Here is a 24,176-nt window from a genome sequence, read left to right as displayed (position 1 = left end):
ATTTAGAAAAATAACGACAGTTTATTTAGAACAATCCATGACGATTTTACGATTTAATTTTGCTTTCAGTTCCAAATGAGGAACCGAAGAGTCCAGTTTTCACGACATTCCCACAATCCGCAACGGTAAGCGAAGGCGAATCGGTTACATTCGTATGCAAGACTGAAACCGCGCCTCTGAAAGGTAACTAAAAGGGTTTATTTTAACCGATTGAGGACCAACATCGCTTTACTTTAATGCAGCGCTAATTGCGAGAATACAAAGCTTAGTTCTAGCGAATTTTATTAAATTAATTAATTGTACATACTTGATGTTACAGTAACGTGGTTGAAAGACGGAAAAACGCTCCCAGAATCTAGCAGCAGATACCTCTTCAGCTCAGACGGTGACAAATCATTCGAGTTGCGTATCAAAGCATGTACAGCTAGCGACGTGGGTCAGTATGTTGCTCGCGCGATCGGCAAGAAGGGTGAGACCAACGCTGCTTTCGCCCTGAACGTTACCAACGAATAGTGAAATCATTGATTTCACGCGTATCAAAACGCAACACGACAAGGTTTGATGATGCTGCGCATTCAGTTTTCATTCACCCCTCTACCCCATTCAAACTTTTCGCCTTTTAAGATTGCGTATCGATTCACGAAATATCTATCTGTTCTAATGCATGCTCTTTTTCAGTCTCTAGAACATTATCGGGAGGACAACGATACAAGAAGAAAACTATGTAAAAATGAACTATATAAATGTGCAACTTGAAAATAATCGCGGTCATAGGCGACGTAATGCTCGTGTATAAAAGAGAAATTGGAAAACTACTGTATTTATGCTATTCTATATGTAAATTATCATGGAAGGCTATATTTACTTTTTGTGTGCTTGTCATATCGCAAAAGAAAAAAAAAAAAAACAAAACATGTCACTATATGATAAAAGAAGAATCCAAAGCGTTAAGCAATACGGATAGCACGCGCAATCTATACGCTAATACGAGCTTTGCTGTATACACGAATTAGCATATTTTAAGTACACAATCGTACACAAACGGCAGTGTAAGTTATAAACGGAAAACTTTCATTATAGTCAGATTCGACAGGATAGCCAGCATCCTCGTACGTTTAAACAACAATAACTTATCCTGTTAAATGACTGTACGGAAGAATTTAATACTGCCCGAAATGTACATCCTTATTCCATGTAATCGTACGCACTGTCGTGTTATACATGTTTGAAGACTGCTTCCGTTACAAAATTTCAGATAAATAAAAAAGATGATTCAAATATAAAAGTTGCGAAACTTTTTATTTTCGTTCGATTATTTCCATTACGATTTCATAAAATTTTACATCAAGTACAAAATATTTTAATACCTTTAAGTGTTACAAACCGCTTCCAATTTTCGTTCACTTCTACTCTTCTCTCTCCATAATTTTATATTTTTCAGTGTATTCGCTACCGTTTAATTCCGTTTGAATTGAATTTGATCTTTCTTTGATACTCGTATATGTACGTAATATTAACGTAATATTAACGTAATACTAACGTAATATTAGCGTAATATTAACGTAATATTAACGTAATATTAACGTAATACTAACGTAATATTAGCGTAATATTAACGTAATATTAACGTAATATTAACGTAATACTAACGTAATATTAGCGTAATATTAACGTAATATTAACGTAATATTAACGTAATACTAACGTAATATTAGCGTAATATTAACGTAATATTAACGTAATATTAACGTAATATTAGCGGTTTGTGGAAAATTCTGTAGTAGTTACGTAAATTTCAATATCTAATACTTAAGGGTTGATCCAATACTTAAGAGTCAATTATACGGTATTGTATAAAGTATTGGGATCTATAATATTAGAAGAATTGAATCGTGGAAAAGTAGCATTTTTGAAATCGTCATTTATATCAGCATGTACATGGAAATATAGATCACTTCCTTTTTTTTTTCGAGTATCGGGTAATATCAGTACATAGATATTGAATTTAAACTTATCATCCGCTTTTATAGAATTTATAAATATTTTATCACGCTTTAGAATAGGCTGTATCATGCAATTAGGTTTTTCACAAACAGATCCGTCTTTTACAATATCAGTTCTTACAACAGTCGCCTTTCCATCCAAATAAATACCTTACAAAGATTATTAAAAATCATTATGAAGGCACATAAGTATCATCGATATCTTTGTATTCAATATTTACCAGAAAAAAGTAATGTTGTATCATGCGTAATAAACGCATCTACTCTTCCTATATCATTAGAACCGGGTATCGCTATAGTGTTCCAAATATTTTCTTCGGGATAATAAATATAAAAAGATGACTTCAGTACGAACAATTTTCCACATTTAACACAATAAGGTGGAACACTGGTAAAACATTCAGGAATATGCGAACCAGACGTCCAATTACCTAAAATCGTTTGTGCATTATAACCATTATAACTTGATATTTTGTCCATTTTATAAAGTAAATTTTTAACCTGTATGAATATTAAGAACATCGACTGAAGACAATTTTAATCTATGTTTTCCGACACCACCAACTAAAACCAATTTATTCCTTAAAAATACGGCAATCATATGTCTCCTTGGAACTGGCAAGTGTGCTTCGTAATACCACTTTTTAGATAGAAGGCAATACCGTGAAATAATTTTATTAAATTGTGAACCTTCTAAACCTACGGATCCTCCAATTGTATATACACTGAAACCTAAATCAATAATTTGTTTCTAATAATTTGTTTTTTTAACAAAATGTACAATTTGACAAAACATACCTCTAGTAGCAACTTGTGTTCCAAATAACCACATGTTTGGGTACTCAAGACATTTTAATTTTACACATTCATTTAAAACATTACCATCCCAAATATACAAATATGCATTTCTTAAGGCATAATCTTCTTTGCGACCAGTTTGGTTACTGTCATGAATAACTGTCCAAGTCTTTATAAACGTCAGTTGTCTTTCTCCTTTGACATCAATAAGATTCGTCTACACTTAAAGTATTTTCAATGTACTACAAAAGTTGCGTGTGAATAAACAGGATAAAAAAAAAAGTCATTTACCTTATGATGTTTCATCCATTGATCTTTTATATGTTGCAAATAATATTCTGAAGAGTACCTTAAATTAACATTGTTTAATAACTTAACTATATTATCTGCGTTCAATTTGATAAGTGAAGATAATGGAAGTTCTTCAAAACGGTCTAAACAAAGAGATATACAAACATCTTGTAATACTTTTACACTTAATTCCTGTGCTAATAACCATATGTCAATTACTTTCTGTGGATCCAACCAATATAAAACTATAATTTCTGTAATGTCACTTGTTAATTCATCGACCATAAACAATACGCTCAACTGTAGCAATGTTAATAATCCTTTAAAATTCTTTTGCAGAAATTTGGTCAAAGAAACTTTTATGGGCTGATGTAAAACACACATGTGATTCTTATCATGTACCCATTGAACAAAAGTCTAGAAGAACAAAAATTATATAGTTACATTAATAACATGCAAATACTTTCAATCACATTGATATAAATCACAGAAATAACCTGTAAAGTGCATAAAGGAATGTCATAATTAACAACATGTTCCTCGCTGTTGGAATCACTAAAATTGTGCGAGAAAAGAGACGCAAAATATTGGCTTTTGCTCGCAAGTTTTCTTCTGTTCACTTTTATACGGGTATTATTAAGTACCAAAGTCAAATATTTCCTCATGGTGTGTTCGGTGTTATCGAATATAATCACTTGTTTAAAACAACCTCATGAAATTTCGTTCCGTTTATTTTGTTACTGGCAGATCGTTAAAAACTGTCGTACGAAACAATACAGGTAACGTCAAAAGGTTAGAAAACACAGATCCTTTGGCAAGAAGTTCCTTACTTAACTGCGAGTCAAATGAGCGTGTACATGCTTTAATTTAAGACTTGTGTTTCGTTTTAATTTGAATAGATTCTATTCGGATTTCGGTTCACAAGCAATAACACACAAATTGAAATAATACGTTGATGTTTATGTCTCATATTCGTCCTTACAGCCTGGAACATATTCGTTGACTTGTACGTCTCCTTAGTTTTAAATGCTCCGAAAAACATTGTTTACTAATAAACATACGGTAAGATATATTTATGTCTTACCAAACAAAATCTTAACGTGTGTACAACACAGTATTTTGAAATAATTTTACTTGTAACGCGATTTTTTTTTCATTAGGTGGACTCGAAAGAATGTATAAAATAAATAAATATCATAAAATAATATATACATGTATTGTACCGTATGTCATACAATAATGATAAAATCGTTTGCACAAAATCATTAAGTTAAATGTTTAAATTTTTTTCTTTTGTTTATTTTTTAAAATTCTTAATTATAGTGCACGGTCATACTTGATTTCAATTTCAATTGGTGGTAACGCAATACCTACTAAATTAGTGATATTTGTAGTTATACAAAGAGATAATGCAAGGACTGATTACATTGTTCTTAAATTGTATGATGTAAAAATACACCGATGCTGGATCTATCTCAGATTTCATCCGTGGCCAAATATATTTCGAGTTGTTGAATCGCAGTGTAGACAACTGTTTTACGTTTTGCAGAACATAGATGCTTCGCGTCGTTAGGATGTAAAAAATATAGGCTATTGAATTTATGATTAATTCAAATGGAAAAGTTTCGTAAACAATCTGAAATGTTGTACAATTAATATTAACCTATATTGATATTTACGCATTTTACATATCTTCAACGTATCTTTGTAGTCTCGAGACACAATGGATCAAGAACTGATAGAAAAATTTATGGAAGTGACGGGTAAATCATCATATTAATATTATATCAAGTGTATTATATTAATATTATATCAAAATTTACGAAACACCTTTCTGTTTTGTACGAAAGTTCATTTCTTGAAGAATTGATGAACAAAGCACGTTGGATTAATTTATGTTCAAATAAATTAACAAGTTATTTTGTGTTAATTGTCAGGAGAAAATGAAGCAACAGCCCGCCAATACTTGTCATTAGCTGATGGAAATGTGGAAACCGCAATAAGTTTAATGTTTGATGGTAGTCAAGCACCTGAACCGTTATGTACACCTGAACCAGAACCTGAAGTCAGACCACCGATTCTGCCTGTACAAGAAGTATTAGTACCATCGGGTCCAATATGTTCTCTTCCAAGATTATCAACTAATGTATTTGATAGATTCAGAGATTTTGCAGTAGAAACTCGTGAATATCATCTCATTTAATAGCACATAATACTTCACATAATATGATTACATAGTATAATCATTTTATACTTAATGCAGAACGACAGGAAGAAGAAATGACTCGGAAGGTAGCAGGAGTTAAACAAATGTCTTATTGCAAATCAAAGAGATTGGAGGATTTATTTCGTCCGCCATGCGGTATTCTCTTCTTAGGTTCTTTTATGGAAGCTCGTGAGCATGCTAAATCACTGAACCGTTGGTTGCTTGTAAATATTCAAAATCCTCAAGAATTTTCCTGTCAAATCCTTAATAGAGATGTATGGCCCAACCAGCAGATCCAAGAAATTATAAAGGATCACTTTGTTTTGTGGCAAGTAAGTTATTATAAAACATTATAGTATTCGACTGTTATCAGAAGAAAAAGATTTATTTACTGCAAATCTGAATAGGTTTTGTCAAATACAAGTGATGGAAGTCGTTACGTCCATCTATATGATGTATATGAATATCCTTATCTTGCTGTAATAGATCCTAGAACAGGAGAATGTGTGAAAACTTACACTCATATTACAGTAGATATTTTAATGTCTGCATTAAATGATATGTTAAGCTCTCATCCATCACCAGAATGTATTTCAAGTGATTCAATGCATTCTAAAAAATGGAATAACTGTACTGCCACAGCAACAAAAGAAAGTTCTGCATCTAATTCATCAGTATGTGTAGGAAAAGAATTTTTGTGTTTAATAAATTCATTCATTAAATTTAATTAACTTTAATGGTTTATTATTTTGATATTCATTTATTTCTAGGATTGTACTAGTAGTACTAAGACGTTTAAGCACACTATTGGTAATTTAAATGACTCAGGTAAGCAGCATACTATTACAAATATTTTTCATGTATAAAATTTAAGATATATTTTTTGTTAATGTGATTATTTTATAGGTAATATAAATATTAAGAATGATATAACAACTATTCAAAGTTCAAGTAAAAGTATGTCAACAGACACATTTCAAAATATAACTAAAAAAAGAAAAATGAATGAATCAAATGAATTGAATGAAAAAAGACAAGAAATAAGTTCAAAGGTACATATATTGACGTTAACTTACTGCATAATTCTAAATAATATATATGTATTATTTTAGGGCGAACTGAAATCTGTTTTGGACAAGAATAAAACTGGTAAAAAATTCTCGCTTTTTAATGTTGTATGTCTTCCTGTCATAAATTATTTCTTAAGTTAATAAAAATATGTATATTGTTTATGTAGATAGTGCATCTGCTATAAGACTCTGTTTAAGACTGCCAAATGGTAAGAAAGAAACAATATCAATGTCTGCCACAGATACTGTAGAAGTAAGTACAACGATCTTGTTAATAATGTACTGAATAACGGTAAATAAAAATACATATTAATTAATTTTCTTAGAATTTCATAAATACAATGGAGAGTATGGGTTACACATCGACCGATCACACTTATTTAGTGCCATTTCCAAAAACAAATATTGGAGCACTTTCTCCACAAATACATTTATCGGATACAATTTTATTTCCAGCAAATACAGTATTTATAACAAAAATATAGTGATTTGTTAGGTAAGTATATCTGTACGTATTAATAAATGACGCGATGTTTAAATATGTTGTGTTCTATTACAGATAAAATATAACGCGAGCATTTCGTTTTAACTAATGCATTGTGGAATATATCATAAGTTCAACAAATATTACGTATCTTAAAACATATAGAAATATATCATCAAATATATATTCAATTATCATTTATGTATCATATTTACCAACATTCAATACTATCGTTATAATAGTTGCAGTTCGGTTATATATCTCAAATCAAATGTATAGTAAAATGAACTATAACAATTTAACTGTTTTTTATACAAATAAAAATCAAATTATGATCTTCATTTTAAATGGTAGAAATTATAATGTAATAATATAAATTTTGAAAAATTTTAATATGTTTTTTTCTTTTTACGTGAGACAATATTTCAGTTATGCTTTCTATACTGTTGTAGTACATATACATTTATTTTCTAATATTTCTTTGCATATTCCGTATCAAAAATTTTCTAAACTTCTCATCAATAATCTTTCGTTATTAAAAAGAAGTTTATTTTGGCATAAATAAATAAGTTTTATTTATATTTTTAAATAAAAAATTATGCTTTGGCATTAAATTCTAAAATTAAATTGTATAAATAATATAAATTATTTATTTACATTACTCCATATGAAATTATACATATGATTAATACAATTTATGTTAAATGTATGTTTAAAATGACTCACCAGTAAATATCATATTTTTAAGATAACGATATTTAGAATAATTTATAGTTTATTTGCGATTTATATTCGTTTGTCAAAATACTATATTTAAAAATTAAGTACTATATTTAAATACAATTATTACTTTATAATTATAAATAATGAATACTATAATTAAAATAATTCTTATTTAAGTAAATTAATGCTGTAATTTGATTCTTTACAAATTTATGAAATTTTTAAAATATGTAATATTCTCACCTAGTTATCCAGACATATTTTTCTGTGACTTTAGATAGCATCCAAATATTATTGACACACATTCACTGCCAAACGTTGTTACAATTTGTTGTATGAAGCAGATTATTAATGAAGCGATTGAACATACGTCGTTTGCGTACGTAAGGTTATACCACTTGCATGTTCTGCATAATGAAATAAGAAATAATAATGGAAAATTAAATGTAACAATAAATGATGTGTTAATACAAACTAAAATCATGAAATCTCAAAGAACAATTGATGTCATATAAAAATATTAATTTCATTTGTTTTCTTTCTTCATATATTGAATATCAATGACATTTCGTTTCTATTAAGACTTTCAGTTATCATAATATTCAAAAATAAAAATATATTTAATACAGACATCATGTACATAAGTATATTAAAACATAATATAAAGAAAATATGTAGTTTTAACAATTGTTTAAGGTTATTATACAGAATAAATAATGATTCAGCTTCGTATTACAAGATCACAGAGGATAATTACTGATATTAATTATTTTAGAATGTTAACATATAAACTTATAAACATAATGTAAGTTAATTAATAAAGAAAGATGCATGTAGCAGAAGCCACAATATTTTTATATAACTATAATATAACTATAATATTGCATTTTGTATTATATATCAACATCAGAATATATACAAGAAAATTTTTCTATTCTTGACAGCAATAAAGCTAAGAATAACAACGAATATCTTAATGTGAAATATATATTAGGAGATATATATATATATATATATATATATATATATATATATATATATATATATATATATATATATTGCTAATCATGAAAATACATACAAAAGTATATCTCTGTTTAACAATTAAATACCAATTTATGTAAAGATTTCTTCTTTCATACCAAAATAATTTAAGACAACTCCCATTGGTGTACGCTTGAATCCCATACCTTCTATCTTGTTAGCAAGTTTATTCTTCACATTTCTTAATCTTAAAGATGCATGTATAAAAGTCACTAAAAATATAAAAATTAAGTAGTTACATTAATACAGATTAATGGTTTGGTTTTATATTCTTATAATTGACTTCAAAATTCTATAAAAAAAAATAGATATTATATATTTCTTAGATATTATATGGAAAAGAAACTTACCACAAATTGACAGCAAAATCCCAAATAATACAAAAAGTACCGAATTTATAGTATAAATAGCATAAGATGCACAAACAATAGTAAGAATTACTCCAACTTGGGGATAAGTTCTTTTAAATTTGAGTAATGATTCTCTTTCATTAAACAAATAAATACATTCACCCCATACAGCTATAACTGTTGATATACCGACAATCATTTTCATTGGATTTACTGATCTAAATGATAATCATTTATGAAATCAAACTTTATAATCTTCGTTATATAAAATACTTTGAATACCAATGTTATACTTACGCTACAACCAATAAAATAGCAATGCACATATAAAGATAATTAGTTTGATAATATACAAGATTGTTCACTACTCTGTTGCCCCATTTTTCGAAATCTCTAAAATTAGGCAATTGAAAACGTGAAGATTCCAAAAGAAAATCGTACAAACTACGAAGTGGTGGAAGCTCCCACCCATCGCCTATCGATATTGTTTTATCCATTATAACGACGTCAAATACAATTTTGTATTGAATAAAACAGTTTAGTTTTTACGATTGCACATTGACCGATCTTCACACGACAAAACCCTTTGATATTTTTGGACGATGACGACCGAAACAGACGTCATGCAATTTATGAAATCGAAGTATCCCTGTTCGAAAATAATTGACTAAATTAATGACGACTTTACATGCAATTTTCACTTCTCGTACAAAAGATGAAATTTTAATTATTACTATACTTTAGCGAAGAAGACAAATTGCTGCGAATCCAATTTAAAGATAAATTTCTTATCTTCTGTAGAGTGGTAAACGATGAACAATATATACTCATGCCATTCTTTAATAGTCAATGCTTAAACGTAACGTCATTCTTTATCTCGAATCTCGAGGAAGTTGGAGCGCGTGTTTCAAAATACTTCCATTGATCTATAAATTAGATAATAGTAAAATTTTGTGTAATTGAATCAGTATACATATACATACATATATACATAAAAGTCAATTAAAATTTAATATGATTATTCGATTTTGTGCGTATAATAACATTTTTAAGTTTTCTGTCTCAGATACGTAATTTTATTTTATTCAATACTTGAATGAATATTTTTGAAGAAATTAACATTTATTATTCAATTTAAATTAACATCTACGATTTCGAGGTTCTAGGATCCCTTTACCATTTTCGTATCACGTCCTGTCATATCGATTCAGACAGGTTTTGCACTGCAGCACTATTAGTGATGAGAATTAAAATCAAAAAATACGGACAGTGTCACCGACGAGATATATGAATAGATCTTACGAGGTTTCGTGGCCGGGGATCTGAACAATTTCCATTAATCACTGTTTTAAATCATTATATTATATGAATTTTTTTCACGAAATTATAGTATTGACAATTTTTTATTTAGTATATGAATATTTTAGTTCTTTTTTTAAGAATTTTTCATGAATTTTGTGTATTTGATTTAGACCAGAATTTTTTATTTTTTATTCCAAATTAACATTTTATGCAAATTGCGTGCTCATTGGATTCAAATTAGTTACAGATTACAGCGCTATTGCGGTGAAAAACAGAATACACTTCCTACGATTCTCGAACGTAATCGATATTTCTCACGATCGATGGGAAGCTAAGCGGGAAGAATGGCGGAAAGTACACCTCGTCTGTAAAGAAGAAAGTATCGTCGAGAAAAATTATCCAAAATCAAGTGTTATCCAGAAATTCTCAGGTAAAAATTTAAATCAATAGCTGATAGATTTCCGTTTGTGTTGTGAATTTTTAAGATAAAACGTGCATTTTTGGTTTCAACTCAAGGTAAGATTTAACCAAATAATTATTACATATAATTTTCAACAATTAAAGAAATAATAGCATATAAATATTTAAATAGAACTAAATACTGTGCTAAAAGTTATTTATAATATAATTTTGTACCAAAATTTAATTTCAGTTCTACTCAGTAAATATTGTAACCTTGTAATGGACTAACTACATTGTTATATATATGTATATATTTTATTATATGCTTTTATACATACACTTCTATTATAACATTTTCTACTTATTTGTTGATTCTTTAGCTTCATACTGCGTAATAATAATTCTTAACAATTCTAATATTAAATTCAACAATAGTTTATTAAGAATGTACGTATTTAATGGTTAAAATAATAATTTTATAATAACATAATAGAAGTTTTACTTGTAAATAATAATAAATTTATACTAATAAATATAATCTAATTATATTTATACTAGTAGATACTAGTATAAATATAATTTTAGATACTAATCTTGTGTTTTAGAATCTGGAGATACAATTAAACATTTTGCTTAGTATAATCACAGACGAGCTTAAAAGTTAAAAAGATAGGATAATTCAGAACCAAGATTTGCCAGGGATCACATGTATATTTTTATCGTAAAAGTTGTTAATTATATTAAGTTTCTGATACAAAATTACGATCGAGGGTAATAAAAAGAATTTCCAACTTAAGAACACATCAGACAATAAGTAGATCTTAAAATTTAATATTTCCATTTATTCTTTGTATAATTAAATATTAATAACACGCGATAACTTTTGAACCCTATTAAGCAGTAAATCTCCTTGTTTGACCATAGCTTGATATTGCCAATTTTTACTATCTGGTCTATTAGTTTCAACTACTCCACCAACACGATCAACTTTACAATGCAATCTTCCTGCAGCAATAAAACGCGACAATTCTCTGCAAAGAATAGTTAAAATAGTAATTGAATATACAGTACTAACAAAAAAAGATATTGCTATCAAACTTACTGATCGATGTATTCTACAGTAACACCAAATGCTTCGGCCATGTATTGAAGTGTTAGAGATCTATAAGATTCTAAAAGTTGCGTGTACGCGAGAATGCGCATCTCTCTAACATAATATCGATAATGTGGAAAAATCAAATAATCTCTGCGCAATAAACCTTCAACGTGTGCTGAAACCATATTTATATAATGACAAGATATTTATATAAACCATTATATATATAATGACAAGAAATATATAATGTATTACTTTAGTTTTAGTATTACAATGAATGTTTTTTGTACCTAAATTTTTAAAGAAATCAGCATACTGGCAATTGTATAGAGAAAATAAGTAATCTTTGACATCTGGATTACTGTGAAGTACTTCCAAAATTTCTGAACCTTTGATAATCTTATCTCTGAGTTCATTTCTAGGTAAACTTATCATGCTTAAATACACAGTGTATCTTACAAATGTATTATAATCCATAAGTTCATAGCTAGTAAATGTGCTGATTGTATCTAGAAAGAAAGTCGCAGCTTCTTTAAAATCGCGTACTGCTATGCAGTATGTTCCTTGATATACTTTCAAACGATTTCGTCTGTCCCAATCACCACCCTCCTCTATCAAACTGAAACAAAATAGTAATATTTATATTGCATATTTATGTTGCATCCAAGTATCTTCTTTTCACATACCTTTTAGCTTTTTCTATATTTCTAGTAACATGATCATGATCTAGATAAAATAATCCAATCCTAATATTATGAAACACAATATCTAATCTGTGTCCTAATGATACAGTTTTATCATAAGTTTTTTTGAATGCAGAAATTGCACCTTCCTTATCACCTATTCTACATAAATGTTCTGATTTTTTAAGATTGGCTTCTCTGACTTCCATTTCACCTAAGTTCTTCTCGGCATCCTCAATTGCATCATCTAATTTTTTTAACTGTTCCATATTCTTTGCTTTCATAGCAGCTAAAAGGGCCTCATCGACAGACCAACTTAGGTCTTTACAAACTTCCTCATAGAATGGAGCCATATCTAAAAAGAAGTTTATTGTACATCTATTGAAATACTCTGTTTCTTTATTTTTAATGTATAATTTTTATTATATTATATCATACATATTATACATAAATGTATAATTACATTATACATTTTTTCAAGCTTGCTACTGAGCAACAACGAAAAAGAATATCCATAAATAAAAAGTCAATATTTTACAAAAAAGGAACAAAATCGTTGACAGTAAGGTTATGTCAAGTGTCATGATAATTTTCTTAGTTTTATCTTGTATAAAGTATCAATTTCAATTCTGATGTCGAATATTTAATTCATTATAAACAAAATTTCCTGTTGCATAGGTAAATCGAAATTATAAATTTAAGAAAGAAAAGTGCTATCTCACTTTCTGCTTTAATGGCATCTAGTAGTTTGTTCTTTAAAAATGGATCATCCTTATGTTCTGGTAGACTCAACAAGAATTTAGTTTGTGCCAACTCCAAGTTGGGATTCTTCTCTAAACCCTCTTCTTCTAAATTTTCCAACGGCATTATAAATTGAAATTATAATTACAACACTGGTGAACACAATTATTCGATACACTTTGTGTTTCGTGAAGCACGAGCTAAATAATATCTAGACGAAACGTGGAAATGTTACACGTGCATATTTCTGCAACCACTCGGTAGGTGGCGGGATGATTTCTTTTGCTTTGATTATTTCTCGCCTATGATACACCTATTTTATGATTTTGTCACATTTCTAAATAAATCTAGTAATTTTATTTTTAAAGTACGGCGAAAATTTCAATTGAACAAAAGATTCGTATATTTTCTATCAAATCTCATTTAGGCTTTCAAGGTATACAAACTCTTGAAAATAATAAACACAGAACGATTTTTCTTTTAACGAATCAATTTATTTTTTGACACAAACTGCCAATGACTCAGATAAATTGAGTCCAAAAGAGAAAAATGTTTTCACAGGATTCGTTATATTTAAAATTTACAAGAAGGATTGCATAATGCGGCTTCATTCATTCATATATCACACAATTCAACACATACTGGCGACTTCGGTATTTCTTTCTCTCCAGTGGTGGTTTTGCACGACACTGATCATTCTTCCGATACATATCGTTACAATTACGTTTGGACAGTAACAACGAAACTGATTGAAATATATGACTGTTAAAGATTTCCTCTCGCTAGAAGGATCTGAAATCATCATAAATTACATTCTGTACGTAAAGCCGGTCAAAGCAATCGAAACAGAGTCGAGAGAACACGAAATAACAATTTTACACGTTTGCCTAGAAAGCTTTATGACGGTAGCAAACACGCGGCTTTTATATCACGAATATTTTATTTCCAAGTTTCATATCTCAGTAAAAATTGCAGACTTGCGAGACCTTGGCGATCGGAGCATTACGTTTCAATGATTAGAAACCAAATGGAACAAATTTTCGAAATCTGCATTTCTTCCTTTAATTGCGGTTAAATTCTGAACTGATATAGATACTCCCAGATATTTCTCTCTGTACAAGAACTGGAATCACTCTTTAAGTTTTACATGTATCTATGCATGCATGTGTTTACATGCATGTAAGCGGTAATACATACACATTCGTACAGCCAATAGGGGATCGGTGTTGCAAATTTGACAATAAAGTCCGTAAATCGTAACGTTCGATATCGATAATTGAATACATACGACGTTCTATTTCTTCGAAAGTGAGTATGCTGAATGGCGAAGAAGAAGAAGAAGAAGAAGAAGAAGAAGAAGAAGAAGAAGAAGTAGACATGTATTCTAAAGAGTATTCCTCGTTTTGAAGAAAAAACGTGTCGTTTATTCGTAACACAGAGACGATCGCACATTCGATCGAAGAATCAACAATCGTGAAACGCATCGTGTGCACCGTCGGTGAAAAATAATAAATCCCGGTTGGGTAACCGATGCACCCTTCAAGTATAGTTTAATTTACGACTTCTCCGTGGTGAACTTGGATAAACGCAACACACATACATTTAGAATTATGGACTCAGCTATGCTACACGTTCGTGATCGTTAAGCGTACGCCGATTTGTTCCTTCGAACGAATATCAGAAGCAGTCCGAATTGTCGTGTGCCCGCCGAGTGAACGAAAGAACGAACAAACGAGCAACCAGAGCAAGGATGTTACGAATTTGTGTAAGTCGAAGCGAGAAAAAACAGCGAGCGTATTTTTAATCCTAAATGAGCGCCTTTCATTTTTGCAGTGCATTCGCCATTGCTCAAACTGTTCAAACATGCGTGGCGTAAGATTATTCGCTACTTTGTCCGATCGAACATTTCTCCGTGCGAAACGATCCTACACACGAAAACACGACCGATTTGAATTTCTGACCATGCTATTTTATCATTACCAACGATCATTGAAGAAAATCTTTCGTTTGATCAAAAGGAGCTTGAACTCGCAAGTGAAATTGAGAAAAAGAAAAAAGAAAAAAAAAGAATAGAACATTCATGTCGAATTGATTTTACTGTTGCTCATCGATCGAACGAACGATCGAATCTTTCTTTTTCTTCACTTCTTGTCCTTTCTGGGCTTTCGACTCTTTCTTTCCTCATTCATTCCTTTTCTTCCGTTTTGCTTGAAAATTATATGTAAGTACCACACGTTTCTTTCTTTTTTTTTTTTTTTTTCTTTGCACGTGTAGGGGACTCGAGTGAAATGATTTTCAACTTTGATTTTTCGTGTCATCCCGATCCAATGATCAAAAGAAGAAAAAAAAAGGACGAAACGGATGCGAAAGAGAAAAAGAAAGAAAAGAAAAAAAAAGAAAGATAAGCGCAAAAGATAAAGGAAGAGGTACGAAGAAACGGCCTTATGTAGTCCCAATGAAGAATTACCGCGAGAATCAATTTGAAAGCGGGAAATCGTCGATCTAACAAGTGGCCTAAAAGAAAGGAAGAAAACGGCGAGATACAGAGAAAGAGAGGGGAAACGAAATAAAAATTGCAGAGAACGATTGGAGTCGCCCCTCTTTCTCGCGTTGTACGAACAGCTATAAATACTCGGCAAGTACATTGTTGGTCAATATAGAACACATCTCGATAATCCGAGCGATCGATACGATGCTGATAATGAGAATCATGACAGAGAAGTTGTGGTTAAGGTGAAAGCGAGCGAGCGAGCGGTCGATTACTGTTTTCGGCCACGAATCGACGGATCGGTCGATCGATCGATCGATCGGTCGGTTGGACATTCACACCAGTTAAGTTTAAATGTTAGAATAATAGAGGGTTCCAAGCGATTAAAAAATATGTCGGAGGCCGGTTTTGGCCCAAGCTCTCTTACTCGCTTACGCTCGAAAATTTCTTTTTTTTCTTTTCCTCTCTTTTTTTCTCTCGATCTTCTTTCTTTTTTCTCGTTTTATTATTATTAATTATTATTGTTATTAATTATTAATTATCATTATTATTTTGTTGTTGTTGTTGTTGTTGTTGTTGTTATCATAGTTATTATTAATAATAATATTATTATTATTTCGATACGATCAACAGCGAAACCACTTAAATCTGTATAATATATTTATACTTAATACTTAATTCTTAGCGATCAATTTACAATCGATTGATTCGATTAATCGAAAGGTATCGATTAATTTGTAGCGATGGTTCGTTCCGTTCGGCACGGTATAACGTTCATTTCCGTTTCCCTGCTTCCTCCTGTTTCTTTCTTTCTTTTTTTTTTTTTCTCTTTTTTTTTTCCTTTCTTTCCTCCTTCGTTTCGTTTCATTATCGACGAACGATTAACACCGACGACACTTATACTAGAACCGTCCCCTTTGAATCGGAATGGATTCTGAAAAACATCTACCATAGATTAATTGTCAATCGTACGCGTTTTGTGTCCTTGAGGCCGATAGAACAAAAGAAACATTCATTATATAGACATCAGTTATTATATCAACGATTTTCTCATCTATACCCTGTGCATCATTTTAAATGTTTTCAACACATCCTATGTGATTACTCGATAAATGTTTCTCGCTTATCGTAGATAGTCAATATATAATATTTATACTTTGTATGTGTATTCTATAAGTATAGGCACGCGAACGCGTACACGCGAATACATACATATACGTCTCTCTCTCTCTCTCTCTCTCTCTCATTCTTTTTTTCTTCCTTTCTTTCTTTCCTTCTTTCTTTACCTCCTGATTATGTACGATGCCGCGTACACGTACACGTGCATATATTTATTTCTTTGCATATAATCATGCCAAATGCGCAATTTTACACAGCGTTTGATCAGCGACAAAAGAGGATGTCGGTTATGGCATACATCTACATCGACTGTTCGTGATCGTGTATCGATAAACACTGTAATCCTCGATTGGCTCGAAACGCAGCGATGAATTGTTACAATTAACGATAGACAACATAACGCGATAACTATAAAAATCACGGTAACGTATGATATTTCACAGCGACGCCGATAGTCAACGTATCGTTTAACCGATATGCAGTATACCGATAAACAAATTGTAACGAGAACGGTTATGGCTATGGCTGTAGCGAGTGCGAGGTACGAAAGCGAGGATGCCTACCGAATCGACTATCGAGAGTTCTTCTTTTTCGCGACAAATCTCTCTCCCGTTTCGTATCTGTTTTTCTTTCTTTCTTTCTTCTTTTTTTTTTTTTTTTTTTTTTATTGCTCAACACTTCTCGCGGTTCGATCAACGCGTACAGACAGAGAGGTCGTGTGACTTTTTTTTTTCACGACATTTACATTTCTATTTTTCTCTCCAAATTAGTTGCAGAAAAAAAAAGAAAATAAATAGAAAATTTAATTAAAGATACGACCGAAATGATAATTGAGCCATTCACAGGGCAAATTGATTAACTCCACATGTTTTTAAATTTCAGTGCCAAAGCACGTGATCGATACTTAATCTTTTATATTTAAAATAAATTTCCTTAATAATTAGACACATTAAATGACCATGGAATAATAAATGATTCGTTTCAGAAGCCAATGTAATTAAAGACAACATACGACTTCAGTATGTATTTTGTATACATATCGTCAAATCAAAACTACGGCTACAATGTTTGTTTATAAATTTTAAAGGAAACTTTGAAAAAGAATATATTCATGCTTTATATCAATTTTTATTTTGTGGAGTTGATCGATGTGGCAAATGAGCGGCTCAATTGAAGATCACACGGAAAAGATATGATAAATCTATTTTTGTGTCGAGAGAAGTAATTGTAATACAAAAGATTGAAGGATTAATTTGATAGTTTTGAAAGGTAAGCCATAAATCAATGAAACGTTAATTTAACTTAATTTGATTAATACTGTGTAACTAACATCGCTAAATTCTTTCAGGTTTTCAAGAGGATGATGAAAATACATAATCCCAGAACCAAACGGAGAAATACTTTCAATTGGTCAACAACCTAAGTACTCTGAACTATTTGAATTTCTTCTATGAAAGAAATGTGACTTATCGTGTTTTTCACTTGTGACCTTCAATCGTAACAATTAGTGCACTCCATTAGAGAAAAAAGGAAATAGACGTTCGTTACATCGAGGAGCTTTAACAAATTGTAAATGAAGATCGTTGATTGCGAGCGTTTATTATGCCAAGCGTATCTGTATACGTAGTGGTTTACGAATCGTTTCTCGTCCATCGGATAGGATCATATCAAATGGAATTGGTCACGCATTTCCGTACTGGTAGCGACGAATCTCTTCTGAATCGCAATCCGTAACAAAATGAAGCAGGAGAAACAACAACGTTGAGCTCTGCGCTGCGCAAAAATACAATGAACATCGCGAAGAAATTCGATCGGAGCAGTGTCGGAGTTTCGTCGTAGCAATCGGTCAACTTTCAATCACGATTCAGTCGAGCCTCTTCTCCGTCCGTACGGAGAGCGGAAGGGAAATCGCGCGAAATTCATGTACCTCTATCGATCGGTCAGTTTTCTTTTTTCCCACTTAATCCACGTGCGAAATTACTCGGTCGATTGCGATAAACCGCCACGATTCAACGAATCGAATTGACTAGATTCGCATTAAACATATACAGTTTTGCAATTAATCATGTGCACACGCGTGTATGCGGCTATTGCTTTGATGTAACGTTGTCATACACTTGTAAACGCACGCATGATACATACCTGTATACGTATCGTACATCTACGATATCGCATATGTTACACCACGAACAGAAAATATTTCCAGATTTTTTTTCTTTTCTTTCTTTTTCTTTTATTAGGAATACCATCGAAAGACGTACTCTCTACACGGCGTGTGCGACCGATGAATCCGCGAATTACATTCTTTCGCGATTAGCGCATCGCCACGATTACCACCGGTCAATGTTCCAACGCGAACGTGTATACACATTCCACTAATTCGGATATATCTCGTCCGTTGGCTCGTGAAAAAATGCTCCAACATAAAGGTTGAACGCCATCGCTTGACGATTAGCGAATCTTGCTCGTGGACGTATCGATTACAATTAATAACGTGATGTAAAACGTGTACAAACTATTGCATACCCTTTTCAACGAAAGAAACAGAAACAACAATATACGGATACATCTTGACACGCTGGATTTTTGCGATATAGCTCTAACAAGCGACGTTCGAAGAAAAATGTATACCGATTCGTTGAAACAGCAACAGATCGCACATGCTTGCCAGTGAAGCGAAACAGCGGAATATCCTTCAACAATAACGAAAGTGTAACAGGTATAACGTTAGAAAAAATAACGATGGAAAAAAGCGAAACTTCAACATTCAACTTTTCCCATTATCGACGATCGATGCGCGATCACTGCGAAAAAAAAAAAAAAAGAGACAAATAGCAATCTCGACGAACACGCCACTTTCCAAACCCTATTTAACGCATTTACATAATACGATAGCCAGATTGCATAGCGCGTGCGAGAACCAGCCTTTTTCCCTTTCTTTTTCCCACCTTCTCGTGGTTTCGTACCGCGCGCCTCCGCGTTGCTACTCCCGTGGCGTAATCGTTGATCGAGCCAGACAAGAAAAGAAAAGGAAAAAGAAAAAGAGGGAAAACTCGGGAGGGGAGGAGTTTCGAGTGAATACGAAAACGCGCGATGAAAGGTGAAAAGGAAGGGTGAGGAAAGCGTGAAGAAGCTGGAGAAGATCTCCGGTGAAAGGAGGAGGAGGAGGAGGAAGAAAATGCGCGCGCGCGCGCGCGCAAATCGCAGTAGCAAGTCGCGCCAGAAAGAGACGATCGTTCCGGCGGATCCTAAACGTGTAAAAATACGTAGAAAAGATAAACGTAGCGCTCGAATCGTCTGCTTGTTTGCCTGTTTGTTTGTTTGTTTGTCTGTCTGTTTGTCTGTCTGTGTTCGTGTGTCCCTCTGTATGTGAGTCGTGTCTCGTGTTGACGCGCGCGCGCAAGCATGCGCGCATAGCCAAGTCCAAACGTGAGTGCTTTAAAGTGTACGTGTATGATTGGTGTATGATTGGTATGCATGTGTGCGCGTGTGCGTGTGGGTGCGCGTGTGTACGTGTGCGTGCGTGCATGTGTGTGTGTCTGTGTGTGAGCGTGCGCGTATGTACGTCGAATAATAGCTTTACATCGATTATCATACACCGTCGTAAGCGAGGTCGACTGACGGTCTGTGATGGGATGGAAGGTAAGACGGTGGCGTAGAAGTACCTGGCGTCGCGCTACCAACGCTCGCGTAACCGCCGGGATAATTAGCGCTGGGCGCGTGAATCCCTGCTGGCGGGGCCGGATAGGCGTCGAAGGAACTAGAGTACGAACCATTGTAGGAATAAGGATTCGCCATGTGACCGAGGGATGGATGCATTCCCCCCATGCCGCTCATACCGCTCATCCCGTAGGTGCGTTGCATCAAGCTTGATTCAAGGCCACCAAAAAGATACCCGTTCGTCGATCCCATTGGTACGGGATAATGAGGTCCAGGAATAATATTCGGATACGAGTTACCAGGGTGTCCGTGGCTCATGCTTGGCGTGTAATTGCTAGACGCTAGATTTTCAACTGTGTACGATTTACTATGCTGTTGCTGTTGCTGTTGCTGTTGATGCTGCTGTTGCTGCTGTTGCTGTTGCTGCTGCTGCTGCTGCTGTTGCTGCTGCTGCTGGGAGTCCTGATGCTGGCGTCCGTTCATGCCGTAAAGAGAGCCGTAACCGTCGTTGGGAGAATGGTGTAACGAAGATGGATAGATCGCACCGGTGGGCGCCAAGGGAGGGCTGTAATTGGACATGCCGGCGTTAGGCATACCAGAGAATCCCGACAAATAAGACTGATGATGCGCTTCCATTTTTTCCGCAAGAGATCCGTCGTCGGTCATCCCGGGATGCGCGTGTTGCAGACGTTGGCTACCGCCGTCGGCTATGCTCGGTATCTGATCGACTAGAGATTCCAAGTCGCTGAGACTTTTCGAGGCCACGTCCTGTCCGGCGTTTCTCTTCATGGCGTACTGCTCGTGCGGATGGTGGTGAGGTGACATCGAGGCGTGTGTCGGCGTATGCGGATGCGTATGCGGGGGAGTCGGATGAGAGTGATGCGAATGGTCGTCGGTAGTTTGGCTCAACGGTGTCGGCGTAGTCTGGTGGGGATGGGGATTGTGGGGGTCGGAGGTTTGGTCGTGATAACCCATGTAGCTGGTGTAGCTCTGATGGGACGGCGTACCCGGGCTACCGTGATGACCCGGATTCTCGCCGTTCCCAGCTGGATTGTACTGGCGATGATCGTTGTTCATATTTTGCTGCGAGATACTGGTAGGTGGTTCGAAATCCGGATGCTCGACGCTCGGGGATGTCAACGGCGATGGTTCCAGGTTGTTCTCTGAAGAAATCGCGGTGTTGATCTCCGAGGATAGATCGGAATGAGTAAACGAGAGCGACATGGATTTCGGGCTTTGGCTGTAGTGTTGCAAGTGTACCGGGCTTTGTTTTGCATTTATACTATACGGGCTGTCGTTGATACCTTGCCCGTAAAATCCAGAATCGTTCATCGGTTGTGGATAGGGAGCCATATGCGCAAATGTCTTCGGTGGTGAGAAGCAGTTGGGTACCACGGTACCGTAACCGTCCCCGAGATGACCCATACCCTGATGCTGTTGCTGATGTTGCTGCTGCTGTTCCCTCATCTCCCGTTCCTGTTGCTTTTGCTGCTGATGTATCTTTTTCGGCCGTCCTCGCCGTTTCTTTATCACTTCCCCGTTCGCGTCTAACTTCTCGGGATCGGGCGGCGGTTGATCTTCCGGGTTCTTTATCTTCTTTGGCCTGCCTCTTTTCTTCTTGCCGGGTATTTGAGAGTTGGAGTCTTGTTTCATGCCGGTTCCATTCGCCTCGGTGATTCTGCTTTCTCCCTCGTTCGTAAGCTCCTCGCAGAACGCTGGCTTTTTATCCTCGATCGCCTCTTGTTCCTTCTTCTTCAGCTTCGAGTCCGCGAACACTATGTCGGATTCATCCAGGTGAGAGATCGTGCCGTTCAAGTAATCGCGAAACTTCTTCAGCGCCGCGTAGTATGGCACTTTGTCCGCCGCCCGCGGTAGTTGCGCGCATCTCGCGCTACTCGATGGCATCACCCACATGTACTGAAATCAAACACGTTCGCTCGTTATTAACCGAGATTTTCATTCGGATGTTCCTTTCGAAAGAAGTTCGAAATCTGCCCTCTCTTACCGTATTTGTGCCCTCTACCAAGTTAGGTTGTCTACCGAATCCAAACTCCTTCTTCCCAGAGAATACCTCGTATATGAGTTTACCGTTAAACACAGCGATCTTCGGTTTATATTTCCGTAATTTCTCCAACAGAATGTGGCTACCTGTGAAAAGAAGATACGGGCTTTTAATAATAGAAAATGGTAAATGAATCCTTGATCGTTCGACGACAAAATACATATACGCCTATGTACATTGATCGAAAGGTTCGTTAGTATAGCTAGTTTCATCGCGTCAATTAAACAAATAGAAGTAAAAGTGAGATTAATGGTTTAATACGTTGTTCATTTGCTGTAGTAATCAATTTTTATTGTAGTAAGGAATTTGACCCCTGCTGTTCTCCCCACTTATTCCTCACAATTTTCTTCAAGAGGTTCGAAGAAATTGAAATATTTGTATCTCAATGCGGATAAAAAATTCCTTTTGTATCTGACTTATATCTATTGTTTTAATATTTTTATTTTTTTGTTTTTAAATAATACGTTTTTATTACTTTTATTTAATATTTTTTAAATAATACGTTTTTTGTTTTTAAATAAATCTTCGTTTTGTCGCAGGTTTCCGTAATATTAGTATATTTACGCGTAAGGCTGCTTGGTCTTCAAATGGCCCATGATGGTTCCATCTTAGATTCTCTTTTCGATCCGTAAATCGTTCGAGAAGTGTTCGTCTCATGGACGAGAGAATTTCAATGGGTTTGGTTGGCAACACTGATGCCGCGTGCAGCCAGTCTTCTCGCGGCCACGATCACGGAGGGAACCGGCTAAAAGCGTAAGTCGATCGGGAAATTTTTCATCGTGATCGTCATTAATTTTGTTTAATGTACCAAAATAAACGACAATCGCCACTAGCGTGCAAGTGAAACAGTTTGGTGATCGTGATATCGGCAAATCGTGAATCGGAGCTCCCATGGCACGTGAGATTTCTCGTCACTGGCAGGCATCCACAGGCGGTAAGTAAACGAACGTTTATCGATACAACGTTTTACGTTGCTTACATTTTTGTCCGCTTAACGTGTCCCCTATTATCTGTTAATATCGTTTCGAATTAACGTTTCGTTTCATTTCGCCGAGGTTCTACCATCGAGCTCGCTCGTTCCGTTTGAATTTTCATTCGATTTTTCGCCCATCGAGGTTAAAATCTCTCTTTGAATCGTCTCGTTCGTAGAAAATAAATTCGTGATTTCATTTCGAGGTGTACGAATCTCTTTCGTCGTTCACAAAGGGCGTTAAATTCTGAAAAAGTTACCGATTGTTGATTCCTCGAGGAAAACAGGGGGTTAACGAACGTTGGTTTTTGCGCGGATTAATGAATGTTTGTTTTCCACGTGGAAGGGACGAAAACGAAAGAATAAGAACCGCCTTGTTAGCTACGATAAGCGTACATTTCATCGTACGCTTTCGAGCGGAAGAAAACACAACAATCGTTGACGAGTTACAGTCAGAATTAATAATGATCACTTCAGTTTTTGCAAAAGCTTCGACAGAGTCTCAAATGATACAGTATACTCGCGTATACATACGTATGTACATATATCTCGTCTTGAATGAGAATAAATTTAACGACTCCGATAAGCGGCGAGGCAAGTAAATAAATCGTGATACGAATTCTCATTGTGTGCATCTTCGATCCGGAATTTCGTACGTTGTGATTTGATTCGGCCGACGCTGTC

At 34.2% G+C, this 24,176-nt stretch overlaps 7 protein-coding genes across 15 annotated transcripts in view; 3 read left to right on the top strand and 4 right to left on the bottom strand.

Annotated features, from left to right (window-relative positions):
* LOC122530242 (twitchin) overlaps nt 1–1,285 on the top strand; it is a 51,903-nt gene extending 50,618 nt beyond the window's left edge. For both annotated transcript variants that reach the window (XM_043657041.1, XM_043657042.1), the window contains 3 exons: nt 70–183; nt 320–556; nt 679–1,285. In XM_043657041.1, the coding sequence (XP_043512976.1) occupies nt 70–183; nt 320–513 (308 nt within the window). In that variant the 3' untranslated portion in view covers nt 514–556; nt 679–1,285. The remainder of the gene's footprint in view (nt 1–69; nt 184–319; nt 557–678) is intronic.
* Nucleotides 827–4,283, bottom strand: LOC122530243. Its single transcript, XM_043657043.1, has 8 exons — nt 3,923–4,283; nt 3,590–3,850; nt 3,093–3,509; nt 2,802–3,018; nt 2,505–2,735; nt 2,225–2,434; nt 1,737–2,153; nt 827–1,503 (listed from the first exon to the last, which is right to left on the bottom strand). The coding sequence occupies exons 2-7, from the start codon at nt 3,755–3,757 to the stop codon at nt 1,840–1,842; spliced, it is 1,557 nt and encodes a 518-aa protein (XP_043512978.1). The 5' UTR covers nt 3,758–3,850; nt 3,923–4,283; the 3' UTR covers nt 827–1,503; nt 1,737–1,839.
* A 320-nt stretch (nt 4,284–4,603) lies between these two features.
* LOC122530245 (UBX domain-containing protein 7) lies at nt 4,604–7,193 on the top strand. Of its 3 annotated transcripts, XM_043657046.1 has the most exons (11): nt 4,611–4,714; nt 4,804–4,855; nt 5,030–5,275; nt 5,356–5,630; nt 5,706–5,972; nt 6,069–6,126; nt 6,205–6,350; nt 6,411–6,447; nt 6,536–6,621; nt 6,695–6,864; nt 6,928–7,193. In XM_043657046.1, the coding sequence occupies exons 1-10, from the start codon at nt 4,694–4,696 to the stop codon at nt 6,851–6,853; spliced, it is 1,347 nt and encodes a 448-aa protein (XP_043512981.1). In that variant the 5' UTR covers nt 4,611–4,693; the 3' UTR covers nt 6,854–6,864; nt 6,928–7,193. The 3 variants fall into 3 exon arrangements, with proteins under 3 accessions (XP_043512982.1, XP_043512981.1, XP_043512983.1); XM_043657047.1 differs by having other exon boundaries at nt 4,604–4,855; nt 6,695–7,193; XM_043657048.1 differs by lacking the exons at nt 6,695–6,864; nt 6,928–7,193 and having other exon boundaries at nt 6,205–6,357; nt 6,413–6,447; nt 6,536–6,604.
* On the bottom strand, nt 6,798–9,824 carry LOC122530247 (PRA1 family protein 3). 3 transcript variants are annotated; one of them, XM_043657054.1, is made up of 5 exons: nt 9,704–9,824; nt 9,267–9,618; nt 8,970–9,187; nt 8,718–8,831; nt 6,798–7,982 (listed from the first exon to the last, which is right to left on the bottom strand). In XM_043657054.1, the coding sequence occupies exons 2-5, from the start codon at nt 9,464–9,466 to the stop codon at nt 7,924–7,926; spliced, it is 591 nt and encodes a 196-aa protein (XP_043512989.1). In that variant the 5' UTR covers nt 9,467–9,618; nt 9,704–9,824; the 3' UTR covers nt 6,798–7,923. The 3 variants fall into 3 exon arrangements, with proteins under 3 accessions (XP_043512989.1, XP_043512987.1, XP_043512986.1); XM_043657052.1 differs by having other exon boundaries at nt 9,709–9,824; XM_043657051.1 differs by having other exon boundaries at nt 9,267–9,824.
* Nucleotides 9,825–11,494: 1,670 nt separating this feature from the next.
* Nucleotides 11,495–13,406, bottom strand: LOC122530241 (26S proteasome non-ATPase regulatory subunit 6). The gene is made up of 5 exons (XM_043657040.1): nt 13,175–13,406; nt 12,456–12,807; nt 12,060–12,388; nt 11,776–11,944; nt 11,495–11,704 (listed from the first exon to the last, which is right to left on the bottom strand). The coding sequence occupies exons 1-5, from the start codon at nt 13,317–13,319 to the stop codon at nt 11,530–11,532; spliced, it is 1,170 nt and encodes a 389-aa protein (XP_043512975.1). The 5' UTR covers nt 13,320–13,406; the 3' UTR covers nt 11,495–11,529.
* Nucleotides 13,407–15,457: 2,051 nt separating this feature from the next.
* The window catches only part of LOC122530238 (atrophin-1-like), a 119,030-nt gene continuing 110,311 nt past the window's right edge, over nt 15,458–24,176 (bottom strand). The window contains exons 8-10 of one of the 3 annotated variants that reach the window (XR_006306935.1): nt 22,466–22,608; nt 20,314–22,377; nt 15,458–20,145 (exon numbers count right to left, since the gene is read on the bottom strand). Coding sequence is in view for 1 of the 3 variants with exons in the window: in XM_043657033.1 (XP_043512968.1) it covers nt 20,392–22,377; nt 22,466–22,608 (2,129 nt within the window). In the remaining 2 variants the exon portion in view is untranslated. Of the gene's footprint in view, nt 22,378–22,465; nt 22,609–24,176 lie in introns of all 3 variants that reach the window. The other 2 variants (XR_006306936.1, XM_043657033.1) reach the window with 2 other exon arrangements.
* LOC122530237 overlaps nt 23,169–24,176 on the top strand; it is a 126,468-nt gene continuing 125,460 nt past the window's right edge. The window contains exons 1-2 of one of the 2 annotated variants that reach the window (XM_043657031.1): nt 23,169–23,275; nt 23,356–23,456. In XM_043657031.1, the coding sequence (XP_043512966.1) occupies nt 23,414–23,456 (43 nt within the window). In that variant the 5' untranslated portion in view covers nt 23,169–23,275; nt 23,356–23,413. Of the gene's footprint in view, nt 23,457–24,176 lie in introns of both variants that reach the window. The other variant, XM_043657032.1, reaches the window with a different exon arrangement.

Source organism: Frieseomelitta varia, unplaced genomic scaffold (genome assembly GCF_011392965.1).
Source record: "Frieseomelitta varia isolate USP_RPSP 00005682 unplaced genomic scaffold, Fvar_1.2 scaffold_333, whole genome shotgun sequence".
Classification (NCBI taxonomy): Eukaryota; Metazoa; Arthropoda; class Insecta; order Hymenoptera; family Apidae; genus Frieseomelitta; species Frieseomelitta varia.
Note: the sequence above shows the minus strand (reverse complement) of the source record. Positions and strands in the feature narration are given on the sequence as shown.